Source organism: Eretmochelys imbricata, chromosome 1 (assembly GCF_965152235.1).
Source record: "Eretmochelys imbricata isolate rEreImb1 chromosome 1, rEreImb1.hap1, whole genome shotgun sequence".
Classification (NCBI taxonomy): Eukaryota; Metazoa; Chordata; order Testudines; family Cheloniidae; genus Eretmochelys; species Eretmochelys imbricata.
The window spans coordinates 191,125,805-191,143,584 of record NC_135572.1 but is presented as its reverse complement, the minus strand read 5'-3'; the positions used below and the strand labels follow the sequence as shown (position 1 = coordinate 191,143,584).

Sequence of the window (17,780 nt, the reverse complement as noted above, 5' to 3'; positions counted from 1 at the left end):
ATTTTCAGTTTGCACTCCAGAGGGGGGTGTGCACTTGAGTATCTGGGTAGTTCCTTTGCTGAAGCCTTCCCATGCATGGCGTAGTCAGAAAGCCTTTTTGCATGTTACAACAGCTGGGTGTGTCCCTACGTGTATGTATGCTGGTGAAAATGTGAGACCGAGAGCGGGTCTGCAGCTTGTCACAGCAATACAGTTAGAGGGAGCACAGGCTGGCTCAGTGTTACACCAGTTCCAAGTGGCACTCCAGGGGGAACCCGTCAGAATGTGGTTATCAGTAATAATTATGTCTTGGAGTTTAATGTCCTTTTAAGACATCTCTCTTTAGATCCTGTTGGCATCTGCTTTTTATTTTATCCATAGCTAGAAGTAGTATCTAAAGACATTGACCTACTACATTTTCTTTGCCATACAACACTACTGCTTAATTTGCTAAGCTTGTTTTGCTAACGTAGGTCTTGTAAGAGTGTTGGAACACTTAAATGGCTAATCAATATTTTATATGCAGTGAATAGCAGTGGAAAATAAGTTAGAGTAATAGAAAGTAAGACTTGTGTTCATGTGATTCATATGGGTCAGTTCTCTCATCGATGTCGTAGCAGTTTAAACAGATCTCTAATGCTAATGGTTTTTCTTCTTTTGTGCATAAATTCCCCTATGCTCTAATTGGGAGGGAGGGTCTAGATCTCATATTATGTAGACAAATATCCAGCCTGCTGGCATTATTAAAAATGATCTTCTCTCTCTAAGTGCTTGAAAGCATGGCAATGAGAGAGTAAATTTCATAAAAATGTCAGTGATAGCCCTTGAGACTTATAATAGATTGCTGGGTAGGGCAAGGGGAAATGTTGTATTTTCAAGACAGAAAGTTATTTTTCTTTTCTGCGATCTATTTTGTTAACGAGGGACTGTAGCTGCTAATGTATCAAATAGTTGCGTAACACAATCATGACTGTCTAACGCACTTTTCTAACCAAAATGTATTTTCCTTGTCTGTTAGCGTTTCTGTATAACTCTGCGGCTATAGAAAGCCCATTTTATGTTCTAGTAAACTGCCCTAACAAGATCCTGTGTTTTTATTAGTTGTGCACATATACTTCAAGCACCTTGGCTAACCAACATAAACGGTCCACATCAAAGTCTCACAATGTCTATATACGTTCTACTTTCATCAATTAATAGCAGCCTTTGCTTGACAAAATATGACCAGGGATCTTTACACATTTTGAGCCCTGTGCCTGTTTTTTTTCTTTCCTCTCAAAACCTTGGCAATATATTATATATTTCTCTTATTGTGTTCTAATACGGACAGCAGAAACAAAATTCTTTCACTATTTACTTCCTCCTAGATGGAAAATTATTTTCATAGCTTGTTGAAAACCTGGGCTTTATTCCATATTAAAAAATAGAAGCGTTTTTTTCCTTTGAAGTAAACAGTGTTTTATTAAACATCCCTACAGTGTTAGCAGGAAGAGCTGGACTGGTAACACATTTCTTTCACAGATAAGAATGCAATATGTACATCTATAACACATGGGATCTTGTGGAAACAGGTGGTGTTTGTTAAAATGTGCACTTCATTAGAATAATATTTTAGGCAGGGTTTCTTGAACTTTTGTTTAGTTCAGTCCTTATATTTAAATAATTAAGATATAGACACATTAATTACACATCATAGACACACACGTTCACTCTGGACAGAAATATAATTCATACATTTTATAAATGGAGAAATGTGCGTGGTTCCCCTCTCCAGTTGGCAACACTTTTGACTTTTACCACGATTCTAGCTGTATATGATGTTTTAATTTAAAGCCTCAGTTCCTGGAGAAAAGTGATTAAATAGATATCTCAGCTTGCAAATTAAAAAAAAAAGAATAAAAAAAAAATTGCTTGCCCTCATAGTTGTTGAGAAAAGCCTGAAAACATGACTCAGATGCAAGCTGAAGGCTCAAAAACCAGAAGGCAAATAAAAATAACCTTAAACTTATTTTGTTTTTAAAAAACATAACTAAGCCACTCTCAGGGTTTTTGGGGCCCAACACATGACTTCTGAATGTTTGGTGTTAGCAATACTGTTAATACTTCCCAGCACCACTGGCGGAACCTCCTATGACCTTGCCTTTATATCACACTGGTCACTGTGATAACCCACCAGCTCCACTGGACAACCTCTTGTAAAGCAGGATTACTCTGGGTTGGTAGGATCAGAAAAGGTGATCTTTCCACTTCATCTGTGTTTCCAATGTAACACTTCTACCACAGCCTAACAGAAGCAGAAAAACTGCTGAGAATCCCTAGGTACTACTTCTCTAGTTCTGCCAGGAAGAGCCACTTGCAGGGGCACAGATAGGATTTTTTTTTTTTTTTTTTTAGTGTGAGATGCACAGACGTAAAAGGAAAGAGCCCTCGAGGTGGGGAGAGTAAGCAGAAACAAACTGAAGTGTAAATGGAACCCACAGAGCTGCTGCAAAAGTTCTACTGGCAAAATGGTAGCCTGCGAAATTTGAGAATCATCCCTTTTTGTTATCTGCAGCATGGACAACACCAGCAACATATTGTTTTACAAAGGTTTCTCTTTCTATACCTGGCTGCAAGTCTAAACTTCTCTCTTGATGTTTGAACATAATCTTGAGTATTGTTTACACCCATTTCAATGTTGTTGATGATTTCTCCTTGTTCCTCCACCAGAAGCGAGATCTGGATAAAAAATTCCTTCAAGTCTTTGATATGGTTCTCCAGATTGACCAATTCTTTGTGTCTTTGTTCAATCTCTGATAGTTGAGCTTTAGTGATTTTGACTTCAGTAAGCAGATTTTCATTGAAAATCTCCCATTTTCCTTGTTGAAGCATATCGTTCACTTCTTCCTCGGAGACCTCTTTCCCAACCACGTCAAGCTGGCGGACAATGAATGTCTTGCATTTCTCCTGCTTGGCTGTTATAGCATCATTGTATGAAAGCATGGTGTTTTGGAAACGCAGGAAAAGGAATGCATGCTGAGATGTAAGGATTCTTGCAACGGCGGAAGATGGCCCGTGTTCGCTTTCAGACTTCTTCACTGTTTTTGACAGTTCATCCAAGCATTTACTTACATGCTCTGCTTGAATTTTTATTTCTCTTGTAATGTTGGACTCCTTTTTAATAACACTAAACCTTCTCATTGAGGACATGAGGTTTTTCTGCTGCTGACCAAACTTTTGAACATCATCTGCCAAGTTACTAATCTCGTCCTGAAGTCTCTGGATTTCATTTAGGTGCCTCTCAGTTATGGGCTCTTTCTCATAAATAATAGCTTGCTGTTCAAACTCTACTTGGTAGTCTTCCTTCACCCCAGGCGCACAGCTGTTCTGTTCAGCTAGCTGCAGTTCTTTTGCTCGCAGTTTAAGTTCTTGAAGGCGGTCTTTCATTTTTTCCGTCATGCAAGGAACAGCAGGCTAACTTTGTCTTTCCTTATGAGTTGAAGTCACTGTAATCCTAAATGTAACAACAACAACAAAATCCCTGTTTAGCAATTATCTGCACACAAACTGGCTATGCAGATGGCAGAGAGCTGTTCCTGTGCACAGAGATAAGATGTCAAAAAAGCAGCAAATGGGAGAATATGAGCGTCTGACTAAATAAACCTTGTATCTGGTGATTACAGCTATTCGATAAATTGCAGTTAACATAAAACCGCAAGCCTTTGACTTGCATCAAACAGGTGCCAGTTAAGAGCATATCCCAGCGTTTTCAGTGCAGAATTTACTCCCTAAATGTACACTGGCCTGAAGTCCAAGATGGGCTGTTCAGTCCTGGGACAGCAGTAGTTTTATGATTTGGTATCTAGAAATTAAAATTGATTAGAAAATGAAGGTAGGGCATGTTTGGGAAAAAAATTGTTAAATTTACATTTTAATATGAATTCTTGGAGTGTGAGGTGAAATTCCTACTAGCATAGCTCTGAATTTGCAGGATTAGAACAGGAGTTTTATACCTTTCTCAGCTTCCCAATGGGCATCACAGCCCTTAATTTCTAGTCCTGGGATGTTATAGGCTAGACCTTTAAAAGTGAAACATTTTTGTTTGGAAAAGCTATTTTAGGCCTTTTGTTTAACATGGTTTAGAAATCTCTGCCCCCCCAACCCCCCCTTCAAGGCCTGTATAGTTAAACTAAGGGTAGCTACTTTTAAAATTCCTTTATTGTTCTGTAAGTTGTATTTGGTGCATACAGCATTCATGGTAGTGTAGTTGGAAGATTTTCTCTGCCTTTATTAGAATTACAGTAGAACCTCAGAGTTACGAATACAGGATTTTGAAAGGGAATGAAACCAATGTCTGACGACGCAACTTTAACAAAACAGCACTCTTGGAGTGAAGCTTTCTTTGAATGTTTAGCTTACACTGTCTTTGGTGTGCAATAGTTTTAAAGTATTTAGTTAAATGTTATACTGTACGGGTCATTACATGGAGCAGAGCCCCAGATGGCTGCTTGTGTTGCTTGTGCTTATTGCTGGCTCACAGACTCATGGGGGCTTTCAAATAGTAGTAGTCTTAAACAGGGTGGTGAAAAACCTTGTATGGGCTGGTATCTCAAATGTGGAATTGACATGTTTTAATGTAGTGACATTTTTGTGGCTGTTTCAGAGCTACTGCTGTTAAGCCTTCTTCTCCTCTTCCTACCCCTCACCCCCCCATCAAAGGAGAAAATAATTGATGGGATTGTTTTTGCAGTAGAATCTCCGTTCCCAGCTACTGCTCTGGAATAGGACTTGGGGTAACTGTCTAGTTCAGGATTTTTGTGCAAGTACAGCATAATACGAGAAAGTTGTATAGTACCTGATGACCTTATATTTGGAGCTACTAGTGTAAAATTCATTTTAATGTCTCAAAGCTTTAGTCAGCCCAAACATTTTTCCAGAGGACATCTACAACATGACTCTGAAACTTTTCTGGAATTAAACATTGATTATACTAGATCTGAGACAGGAGGAATATATTAAAATTATAAACCGAAGATAACTACACTTGGGAGTGTAAATTACACAAGCATCATTAAATGTGAAGTTAGTGACTTTTCAGTGCTTTCTTTAACAGATTCTTTATATGTTGAATGGGAAATATATTCTACATATAAAATGGAAAATAAATTGTTTATATCTAAACAAAGTTAGGATTTTCTTTAATGTCTAAATTTGTTCATGTTGATTCCAAACTGCTGCTTTGTCTATCAGGATAACGAGTTGTCAATGTAATACGTCTACGTTAGATGTAACAGAGCAACAAATTACCAAGGGTAGATCACTTCTGGATTAAATTATGTTTATAATCTTTTCTGTGAATGATCAGGAACCATAGGTCTAGTCAGCAAAACAGGTATGTACATTTGGAATGTCAACTCAGATATCAACCAACTAGTGTTGTAGTACTGTTTTTATTAAAGTTTGGCTAGTAGAAATTTCTCATCATGTGCACTGAAGAAAAACACAACACTCCCCCACTCTCCTTGAACTCAAAAATAACTAATGTTTTGCTCAAATTTTCCAAAAAACTTACCATTTGGCAAAAAGCAAGAATGGAAAATTTCAAAGTAAGAGGTAAAGACTGAAGGAAGAGAGGAGCATGTGATAATGGGGTTGTAAAATCAACTTCTGTGCGTCCTTAGCTATAGAGGTCATTACTGCCTGCTGTGACAAAGGATAAATGATGAAAACTTATTGTAAATTGTTCACTGGTCCTTACATAATTATACACAGTACCATGACTACAGTCATGGTTTGTTGTTTGGCTCTGAAATCCTTTTCATTGCGTCTACAGAGATGATCCAAATGTTCTAACAGTTAGCATTTAGGTAGGTTTACTCTCTGTTACCTTTACCTTTAGGATAAACTTCTCACTAGTGGCAAAAATGGAGGATTTGTGCAGACTGGGACACTACATCTCCCTTTCTATGGACTTAATAGGGGGAGTTCAACTGCATCCTATCTTGAAAATTTCCCACCGCTCTTAATTGAAGTCTACATTTTGCACAAGATTAATCTTCAGATGAACTTCACCAATTAGATCAGAACACATTAGAATATATGAAGCAAGTTACATTACAGAAGGGCTTTAAAAACGTTATCAGAGTTCACCATCATACTGCCAAGATTCAACTCTATAACCTTCAAATAATTCAAAATTGCTTAGAGTTACTGCGTAAAGAGTTGCCTCCACAGTTAGTAAGTGTAAACTAGTGGAATGTAGTGCCATTTTGGCTCTTTTTTTGGTGGTGATAAGATAACTTTTTATATACTGATGTTTTTAAAAAAAGTGAAGATCTTTAACAATCAAGTTCACTGTGTTTATATATCATCGAAGCAGTGACACACGTAATGACAGCGAAGGAGTGATTCCTATAAATTGTCAGTATGCAACATACCTTTTGTACATATTTACACAGTAGTGTGAACACCTTAAATAATAGTACAGTTGTAGTTTCTCTGATCCCTAGTCTACACTTAAGGTCCCTAAATACATTTTTGCATAATGAAAAGTTATGAAACTAAACGCTTGGGAATATATTTCCAACAAACTTAAATATGCCTGTCCACAGGAAGATTTAACAGGAAATCAAACCCAACCATAAATGTAAACTGTGTTAAGACTTTTTGCTGCGGGCCATAAGTAATTGGAGAAGAGATAGATACTGTATCCTTGCATTGGTAATCTCCTCCTGCTCTCCTTGTTTTTTCTTGGTTTTTGCTGCTATCTTATAGTTTTTTGTGATACAATGTAATAATTTTCTAAGAGCCAACAAATCCACCAGTGTCAGTGTTTTGGTAATGTACAGAGACTTAAGTTCAGGCAAGCCTGTTAATCTACTGGAAAACATTATTTTGCTCAAAGCAAAGAAGCCCTTGCATGATGTATTCATGTTACAATAATTCCTTAGCATTGCTAAACTTACTGTACATCTGCCCATAGTAGAAGACGTGATTTGTTAGAGATAACATTCTTTTGAAATGTTTCAGAATTGCTTGGCACCATTTAGACTGCTCCAGGGAAAGTTCAGATTGGGGCATGTGAAAGTAATCAGGAGTGCTGAATAAAACTTCAGAGAAGTGACCTGAAAATCTGTTTTAGCATAACCTAACACGTCTGTTGACCCATGTTAATTTAGTATGATTTAAGAAGCCTATAATTAAAAGGCAAGTTATAAGGGCACACCATTGGTGGTAATGGGGTGGCAAGATAGAGCTTTTGTGAAGCTGAATGATTTGCAGTTAATTGTTGGAAAACTTTAAAACAAGCAGTCACCATGTTACCCCTTCAAAACCAGTTATAACCATATTAAAAGTTGGCTGCCAACTCTGTTAGTGTAAACATGCAATAGCAGAAAAACACTGTTTTTGGATTTTGTATGTGTTTTGTATATCTTTAAACAACTGTCTACTTAGTTTCCAAGTATTTGAGTGACATTATCTTCAAATTGGCGAACGCACACTTCTTTATAGGAAAATGTAGTGATAGTGTATGAATGTCCTGGGACTGTGTACTGGAATATTCAGAATACCAGTCTCCTATCTTTCCCCATGCACTCACAGACTGAGCAATTAGTGTTCAAATATTAAACTCACAGAGTTAAGAGGAAACCACTTTAAATAGCTGTTAATAATTGGACGACTTTGTGCTTTTACTTTACAGCCTTAGTGGGAATGGAATGTAAGCAATTGAAACTTAGTTCCATATCTTACATCCTAACAGCCTAGTCCCTGCCTGCAAACACTGCTTGCCAGTTAAGCTTGTCAGTGTGTTGGCAACTAAGAAAAATGCAGAGTCAGAAATTTCAGGTAAATACAGTTGACAAGTTGAAGTGGGGGATAGGCAGATTGTGTAATTGCTGGTAGTCTCATTTATGTTGTGGCTCAAAACAAGCGGTGTAAGTGCTCAGTATTTTCAATCAAACAGTGCAGATTTAAATGGCTGTAAACACAGTTGGTATCCATTTCTAACATGGTTCCAAGCTATATTACAACTGTGTTCAGAAACAACGCTGTAGACTATATGAGAGAGAAGAACCCTGCATGACAGTCACTTTTGAGCACAGTGACTGGGAGCAAAGTTTTAAGAGTGTAGTGTGGTCTAGAGTCCAAGTCGTCATTCTTAGGTGTCTCATATTAGTAGTGCAAGAATAGGCTCAGTGAGATGTGCAACATTTGAAATGCCTATAGTTAAAATACTTTTTGCTCCACATGGGAAAAATTATATTAGATCTGAATTTTCAGTTTGTTCAGCAGCTTTGCTTGTGTATTTTCTCACAGAATTGGAGAAAAAATTGTTATGCTTTCAACATTTTTCTGTAAAATCTTCCAGTGACGTTATCCCAAATGCTGCATTAAAGTAGATACAGAAGAAAAATTAAGTGCAGGCATAGGTTTTCTTTTTTTAATTTAAAACACCTTGCTTACGGGATTTTCAAGCTAATTTTTTTGTTTATAAAATGGTAAGCAGGCTTGATGAATCTTTACTCTATTAAAAAAAGTCACTGCTTTAAAATGTTAAACGAGCTGATGTTCATGGAAAAATAGCTATTCTTAAATTGTATTGGAACGGGTCACATTTTCTGTTTCTATGCCAAATTCAGTCCAGTTAGACCAGCTTCTATTTTTAAAACGCTGCATTTGTGCATATTGTAAAAAATGAATTATTCACGATAAACACTCTGGGTATCTCTGTGTGTGTGTGTTATATGTTGTGCAATAAAAGGAATGTAGCAAACAGAGGGACTCTGTGAAGGTTGTTCAGCCTGAAAAAACATACTCGCTATGACAGGCTTTATATACTGAAGGTTGCTATAGTGTGTTAAACTGCACTTCATATTTATAGTGCAACATCGTTGTCCATTGTGTTGAAAAAGTAACCAGTAGCAGGCAATAATGCTTACGTTAAAAATGCTGATGCTTGAGGCTTACGTTAAGAATGTGACGTCCAACTGGCACAAAGGAATTGGGATCATACTAGAGCGAGTGCTTTGGGGGCTATTTGTCCATACAGCTGTCCTAGCTTGCTGCAGGTAGGCTCTGCCACTGACTCCTTATAGGGTTGTTGATAGAGGGTGCCTGGAACAGGACTCTGCTGTAAGCAGAGAGGGGTGTATTTAGATACTTGGCAATTAGCATGAGTAGGTTTTGAGGAAAAGTGATGGTATTGGGTGCAGTGTGTCAAACTGGGAGTCGGAGTAGAGGACAGGTTTGAGGGGAAAACAAGGAACAAGCTTTAAGAGCTGGAAGGACTAGTGGTATTAATGAGGGGGTTGTTTGAGGGGGGTTTGGGAGGTTCTGGATGTGACAGACAGGGAAAAAAGTGATTTCTTTGGACATAATGGTAAGGATTTTAGGATTTCTGAGGGACTGGTAAACTCCAGGAGAGGAAACTGCAGAATTTTGTGAAGCCATTATGTTCTGGGAAGCATGAGAATTACTGTAGATTGCTAGCCTTGAGATGTTGGGTGGAGGAGGGGATTGTGAGCAGCTGAGATAGTACAGGGTTGAGAATGGGCTGAAGCTCTAACATTAGTGGAATGGGAAGAAATGGTGGCTGTTGTGAGTTATAGTCTGTGTAAGCTTTTATGCCTTCAAAGTGCTCTATAACAGCTGATTCTCCACATGTTCCTGTGACGTAAACATCTTATTGCCTCTGTTTACAGTTGGGGAAACTGAGATAAGAAGTGAAGTATCTTGTACACATTGAGTCATTGGCAAAACCAGGATTTGGATTAGAACCTGCAAGTTCTGGATCCTTTATTTTAAACATTGCCATAATAATAATAATCACAATTCCCACGCATAAAGATAGCATTTGTGCTGTATCTCACTGTTTCTTTGGGTAATGGAAAGTGAGAAGTGCATGCAGTATGGACTTCCAGAACTCAACACTAGCAGCCTCGAGATGGCCTCTTGCTGTTAAATGAACACTGCACCTGGAAGTCCAGACTGACAAACCACTCTTTTACTAACTGCTGAAACAGGCAAGCTGTGTAATGGGAGTGGATAAACTTAATTAGAAACCAGAATGGAGCTTTTTAAAGTTTCTAACGTGGCTTTTACCATAACTAATATCCTAACTTTAAAAATGTCTTAATGTTGTCAGTGCCTCTTTTAAAAAAAACTGACAGGGTTTTCAAAATGAGTAATGGAGATGCTGACCTTTTTTCAGTTCATTTGTGGCTACAAAATGGAGTAGCTGCACCTTTACTTGATTGTTGCAAATATAATACCACAACTGCAAATCACACAACTCCCCCAATGAAAATTAGGCAAACCTCCGCTGCAGTGGTGACTATTTTGGAAGCTCAGCCACTGCTATACTTCGAGGGCAATAAAACCGGGTAGCATGGGAGATGGGTAAAATCAATGCATTTAATTTCTGTAGCATCTGGTAGCTACCCAGACCATTCAAGGCTTGCTCTTCTGACTTATACAACTGGAGACTAAAAATATACTCTGTAGATTGCCAACTAGTGCTTGGTCCCATTTCACAGCTGCCAGACCAGAATGCTGACATTGTAACCATGAAACAGAGCTTTACCGTCATGTGAGAGACAACTTTCCAGACAACTTTCAGTATTTTTATCAAAAGAATGGCACTGTGCAAAGAGCACACATCAACTGTATGCTGACTCCACAATGAAGTTCTCTATGCAAGTGCAGTATAGCAGAGGCAGAAGTAGTGTAACTTTCTGTACTGCTCTGCCTTTGCGGGTGAGAGAGATCTTAAACATTCATGATGAACCAACCCATGGCCCCTGAGATGCTACTGCTAACAAAGCTGACAAGTTTTTTTTTTTTTTTTATGGACACAGTTATATGAGGAAGTAGACTAAACCCACCAATTCTCTTTACATTGGCCACTGAACTAGCTCTTGGTATGATCTGGGTCAAATAGAATCCAATGAGCTACAGGTGAAAGGCTTTATATCCCATTACCCAATTTCTACAAGGCTAGAGCTGGATTATTAAGTCTTCAGTCTTTTGTCTGTGGAAGGTTTCCAGTTCCTTCTCCTTTATAACATGTTTACATATAGTTTAAATCCTGTGCATAGACATAGGAAAATACCAGTTACAATCTATTGTCTCTCTGTCTGTCTGCCCACCCTTCAGCCTGAAGTTTGGAATCCTTGTGTTGAACTCAGAGTTCTCTCTGGATAGAGCCTGTTTGATTCAAAGTCATGAGTCATGATTCAAATAGTACAGGGTGGAGAGCTTTGAGAAAACACTCCCAGTAAATAGGAATAGGATTCAGAAGTGAGGCAGGAATGATTCACAGGGTAAGTTGTTCTAAGTGAAACAAGAGTTAGAATTCGCAAAAAGAAAAGGAGTACTTGTGGCACCTTAGAGACTAACCAATTTATTTGAGCATAAGCTTTCGTGAGCTACAACTCACTTCATCGGATGCATACTGTGGAAAGTGTAGAAGATCTTTTTATATACACACAAAGCATGGAAAAAAATACCTCCCCCTCCCCACTCTCCTGCTGGTAATAGCTTATCTAAAGTGATCACTCTCCTTACAATGTATATGATAATCAAGGTGGGCCATTTCCAGCACAAATCCAGGGTTTAACAAGAACGTCGGGGGGGGGGGGGGGTGTGTGTAGGAAAAAACAAAGGGAAATAGGTTACCTTGCATAATGACTTAGCCACTCCCAGTCTCTATTCAAGCCTAAGTTAATTGTATCCAATTTGCAAATGAATTCCAATTCAACAGTTTCTCGTTGGAGTCTGGATTTGAATTTTTTTTGTTGTAATATCACAACTTGTCTGTAATCGCGAGACCAGAGAGATTGACGTATTCTCCGACTGGTTTATGAATGTTATAATTCTTGGCATCTGATTTGTGTCCATTTATTCTTTTACATAGAGACTGCCCAGTTTGACCAATGTACATGGCAGAGGGGCATTGCTGGCACATGATGGCATATATCACATTGGTGGATGTGCAGGTGAACGAGCCTCTGATAGTGTGGCTGATGTTATTAGGCCCTGTGATGGTGTCCCCTGAATAGATATGTGGGCACAGTTGGTAACGGGCTTTGTTGCAAGGATAGGTTCCTGGGTTAGTGGTTCTGTTGTGTGGTATGTGGTTGCTGGTGAGTATTTGCTTCAGGTTGGGGGGCTGTCTGTAGGCAAGGACTGGCCTGTCTCCCAAGATTTGTGAGAGTGTTGGGTCATCCTTCAGGATAGGTTGTAGATCCTTAATAATACGTTGGAGGGGTTTTAGTTGGGGGCTGAAGGTGATGGCTAGTGGCGGTCTGTTATTTTCTTTGTTAGGCCTGTCCTGTAGTAGGAGACTTCTGGGAACTCTTCTGGCTCTATCAATCTGTTTCTTCACTTCCGCAGGTGGGTATTGTAGTTGTAAGAATGCTTGATAGAGATCTTGTAGGTGTTTGTCTCTGTCTGAGGGGTTGGAGCAAATGCGGTTGTATCACAGAGCTTGGCTATAGACGATGGATCGTGTGGTGTGGTCAGGGTGAAAGCTGGAGGCATGTAGATAGGAATAGCGGTCAGTAGGTTTCCGGTATAGGGTGGTGTTTATGTGACCATCGTTTATTAGCACTGTAGTGTCCAGGAAGTGGATCTCTTGTGTGGACTGGACCAGGCTGAGGTTGATGGTGGGATGGAAATTGTTGAAATCATGGTGGAATTCCTGAAGGGCTTCTTTTCCATGGGTCCGGACGATGACACCTACCAGATCTCTATCAAGCATTCTTACAACTACAATACCCACCTGCGGAAGTGAAGAAACAGATTGATAGAGCCAGAAGAGTTCCCAGAAGTCTCCTACTACAGGACAGGCCTAACAAAGAAAATAACAGACCGCCACTAGCCATCACCTTCAGCCCCCAACTAAAACCCCTCCAACGCATTATTAAGGATCTACAACCTATCCTGAAGGATGACCCAACACTCTCACAAATCTTGGGAGACAGGCCAGTCCTTGCCTACAGACAGCCCCCCAACCTGAAGCAAATACTCACCAGCAACCACATACCACACAACAGAACCACTAACCCAGGAACCTATCCTTGCAACAAAGCCCGTTACCAACTGTGCCCACATATCTATTCAGGGGACACCATCACAGGGCCTAATAACATCAGCCACACTATCAGAGGCTCGTTCACCTGCACATCCACCAATGTGATATATGCCATCATGTGCCAGCAATGCCCCTCTGCCATGTACATTGGTCAAACTGGACAGTCTCTACGTAAAAGAATAAGTGGACACAAATCAGATGCCAAGAATTATAACATTCATAAACCAGTCGGAGAACACGTCAATCTCTCTGGTCACGCGATTACAGACAAGTTGTGATATTACAACAAAAAAAATTCAAATCCAGACTCCAACGAGAAACTGTTGAATTGGAATTCATTTGCAAATTGGATACAATTAACTTAGGCTTGAATAGAGACTGGGAGTGGCTAAGTCATTATGCAAGGTAACCTATTTCCCTTTGTTTTTTCCTACACCCCTTCCCCCTCCCCCCCCCCCCCCCCCCGACGTTCTTGTTAAACCCTGGATTTGTGCTGGAAATGGCCCACCTTGATTATCATACACATTGTAAGGAGAGTGATCACTTTAGATAAGCTATTACCAGCAGGAGAGTGGAGTGGGAGGAGGTATTTTTTTCATGCTTTTTGTGTATATAAAAAGATCTTCTACACTTTCCACAGTATGCATCCGATGAAGTGAGCTGTAGCTCACGAAAGCTTATGCTCAAATAAATTGGTTAGTCTCTAAGGTGCCACAAGTACTCCGTTTCTTTTTGCGAATACAGACTAACACGGCTATTAACTCTGAAAAGAGTTAGAATTGTCATTAGCATGATTACTTCAAGTGGTAGCCTAAGAAAGGAGCTGCACTAGAAATGGCTACAAATAAAACTAAGACATAGAAAGATTATTACTATATTTCTAAGTATATCCTATACTTAGAGGTGGTGGTGTTGGCTGGGGGGAATCTTGAATTGGATAAAGTTGATTCTCTTTAATCTCCTTCCAAATGCATGTATACAAACTCTTCATTCCATCCCCATAGCAGGTGGATGGTACTGCAGCACCTTACTTCAAGGCATATCATGCCACCAGTTTTTCATCAGGTATGCATCTGATGAAGTGAGCTGTAGCTGACGAAAGCTTATGCTCAAATAAATTGGTTAGTCTCTAAGGTGCCACAAGTACTCCTTTTCTTTTTGCAAATACAGACTAACACGGCTGTTACTCTGAAACCAGTTTTTCAGGATAACTCACTATTTTAAAAGGGGAGTTCTGCTTTAAAAGTGAAGGTACAGAAGGCCCAGTTTGAGAGGTAAAGTAGTATAATTCACTGTATTTGAGAAAGAAATACCAGTGCCAATTTATTGGTAAGTACAAAAAAAGCACTGGTGGATTATGTGACTGTCACACTTCTCAGCAAATCCAGAACACACTGTAAACTGAGTCTGTTGTTTTGGAAATAGAAGGTAGGAGACTACTTATAGCTAAAAATCAATTTTAGATTAGCTAGTTTAATTTTGTAATATTTTACTTGGTTAATATCTGTTAAAGGTGTTCTGCAAAGAGAGGAGATGGGAATCAAAGGAGGCTTGCTTTCTCGTTCTGTCATAATATATAAGGAGGACTGAAAGTGTGAGGTTTTTGTATGTTTGTTTTATATGTTAGAAATGCCATCAATATAGTCTTGTCTTCTATGACTTTGCCAGAGATTTCATTGGAAGACTAAAAAATTGCAGGGGAACTTACTAAGCCCTTAGTTGAAGGGGCAGGGATGTGGAATCTAAAGAAATCTTTTCTCTCAACTCTAGGCTGGGTGTTTGAGTTAAATAGGCATAAATGAAAAACACAGTGTAAACAGGGAATAAAAATCCTTTCCTGTCTTAATTGCTGAGGTTTCACTTTCTTGGTATTAGTAGGAGTAAGTCATTCTATTTGTTGTCCATATGGCCTTGCAGGAAGAACAAGGTAGAGAAGACCAGAATTTCTAATGTTATAAACAACAACAAAACCAAATTGAACACCTTTTTAAAAATAAATACATAAATGCATTTATTTTAATTATGAATTATTAATACAAGTAATACATTCAGGCTGCCTCTATATACCATGAAGTGCAGAAAAGCATAACAGACTTGCTTTTCCTTTGCAGATCACTGTTATGATCAGATCTCCTCTGTGCATACACATGCACGTACCTCTCCTTTGTTTTTCCCATTACATATGGTAAGAATCTTGGTTAATACACTACCTTGGCGGAGGGGAGAGAGAGACCAGTATCCGTGATCTGTAAATGAAACCACTGTTGCTCATGGAAAGCCATTCCTATTGAATTACTTCTGCTATTGCTAGCATTTCTGATACTGTACATTTTCTGAATTTGTGGTACCCTTCAGTGTTCATGGTTTTTGATGGGCAGTATTTTAGAATTTTGGGAAGTACAAAGGCTTTAGAATCAATTAGGGAGAATCACATTTGAAGGCAATACATGATTTATCTTGTGAAGTCAAATTGGGTCCAAAATTTTAGGTTCTGTAGTCACAGGCTTTTACAAAAATTATTCCACATAGAAATGTTTTTAAGATACTACTTAAAGAAAATCCATTGGCAAGATAGGAGTCAATAAACCCTTTCAGTATTTACATTTCAGCATTGTACTTATGCATGAAAATCACTGGATCTTGAGCCAAGCTGAGAGACGGGCAAAAAAAGAGAGAAAAGTAAAACGGGTTTTGTAAAATTCATTCATGTATGATGGAACTTCAGATATAAATACGAAAATGTGCAACATGACATTAATGTGAGAGTGTCCTTTTTCCATATTTTGATTAATCCACTAAACCATCTGTTGGATTTCAGAAACATGTAGCATTCATGTTTCTGTGGCTCACGTGTCTTAAATTTTAGAAATAGGCAAATCAAGGAGTAAGTTACTTTGTATTATTATGAGACATTCAGATTTTGCCTATAGGTGAACAGAACTTTTTACTCAATGCTCGTCTGTGTATCAGCAATACTTTTCTTAAATGCCAGATGCATGATGTCAGTACTACTAAATGTGCACAAACACTCCCTTTCCCATGACTCTTCAAATAAAGTTCAAAAGCTCTAGTCATCATAAAAATCCTAATTGATCTACAAGTTTTAGTGCTTTGACTTTAACATATGCAGAAGTAAATGTTAATATGCAATCTTAAAAGAAACCCAAGTATCTTAATATAAAATTAAAATAAAATAAGCGTGCTCTTCTGTGTATGCAGTTTTTCACTTGGTAAACTTAATTTGATAAACTGAGTGAAGAACTCTGCTGGTTTATCACTTCAGGTATGTTTTCATGTATGCCTCTCGCAGTTTTAAAACATGAACCTTCCTAATTAACGATTCTACTGACTTGAAAAATTGAAAGCAAGTCCTTTCCTTTAAGGTAATTCTGGCACACTTCCAGAAAAATACATTTATGCATTAAAACTTGTCTCACAAATTAGCATCCATATACATGAGCAGTAGAATTGTTGAGAGCATATTTACTAGTAGCACTGTCAAATTCTGAGCAGGGGAGACAGCCTCTATTTGTGTATCTTCACACTTAGTTATTTCATTTTAAACTGTACTGCAAACTGTTTCTGTAATATTTGCAACTGTTAATGCAAAATAAAACCAACTGTTTACCTTATAATGCTGTGCTGGTGGCAGTCGTCTTTTGTTTTGTTTTGTTCTTCGGTGCTGGAATCCTACTTCTAAGGGTGAAATTCAGTGTATCCTGAAAAGTATGACTTTGACCATTTGCTTAAGTAATGTGTCTTGGGTGCCTTTCTGTTAAACAGTTTCTGCATGCCTGCTCCTCCTGGTTCTTAAATAATGGTCTGGAGGGTGCATCTCGGAGAGCTGTGGTATGAAAAGCTGACTCCTTGCAAGTAGTACTACAGTAGAAGAGCAAACTGGTTACTTTACTCTTGAGGAATCTGGTTCTGCCAGTTGGAGACTCAGCCTTGCGTTAGAGGAGGTTCATTTTATTATAATTGACCAATAGCAGAAAGTTCCTGTGACTAGCTTCTTAGACACATTATTTGTAGGCTGGAAGTACAATATTCATTTAAAACAAAATAAAAACCAAAAACCTCCTTGAACAGGAATTGAAGTTCTGCATTGAAGCGGGGGAGGAAGGCTCACTGACCTATTCACAAAACTAGTTTGGAAGCGTAGGCCCCCCAACAGTCAGTATTTTAAGTCTTTAACTCAGTTCATAAATTGAGTCGAAAGATAACACAGGAACATGTTTAGGCTTGTCAGAATTCAATTTTCATTTATTTTTTATTTCAATGGATAATATCAGTGTTTGTTTATAAGTTTTTTTTATTTTTATCAATTTTAAATTTTCACAGCTGTGGGAAATTATGGGGGTCAGATAATTATTTAATGACGAATTAAAGTTAAAGCTTATACCCATTTAAAACCCAAATTGTCAGCATCACATGTCAAAGTGTACAAAGTAAATATGCTTCAAACTAAATTCTCAAGCAGCATTTTTCTTACTTTGCCCATCTGTAAGTTTTGATTATCGTTAATGGAAATATTTTTTCATCGATTTGTGTATGATGAAATCAATGTTTGCCAACCTTTACCAGTAAAAATCTATTCCCTCCAAGCATTTGTAGGTTGTATCATCTTAATCAGTTCTCTTCACCAGTTGTGTCCTCTTCTCTGGATCTTTACCTTGTCCAACAGAGATAAATACTTAGTTATTTCACTTCTTATGTAATTGTTACT

The 17,780-nt window shown here is 38.4% G+C and overlaps 2 protein-coding genes across 12 annotated transcripts in view; one reads left to right on the top strand and one right to left on the bottom strand.

Annotated features, from left to right (window-relative positions):
• ARL13B (ARF like GTPase 13B) overlaps window positions 1-17,780 on the top strand; it is a 79,251-nt gene that overhangs the window by 21,492 nt on the left and 39,979 nt on the right. The window lies entirely within an intron of this gene.
• On the bottom strand, window positions 1,404-16,713 carry STX19 (syntaxin 19). Its single transcript, XM_077820683.1, has 2 exons — window positions 16,683-16,713; window positions 1,404-3,472 (listed from the first exon to the last, which is right to left on the bottom strand). The coding sequence occupies exon 2, from the start codon at window positions 3,415-3,417 to the stop codon at window positions 2,524-2,526; it is 894 nt and encodes a 297-aa protein (XP_077676809.1). The 5' UTR covers window positions 3,418-3,472; window positions 16,683-16,713; the 3' UTR covers window positions 1,404-2,523.

Excerpts from the sequence above, each read along its gene's own strand:
- STX19 (XM_077820683.1), bottom strand. The coding sequence starts at position 3,417 with ATGACGGAAAAAATGAAAGACCGCCTTCAAGAACTTAAACTGCGAGCA.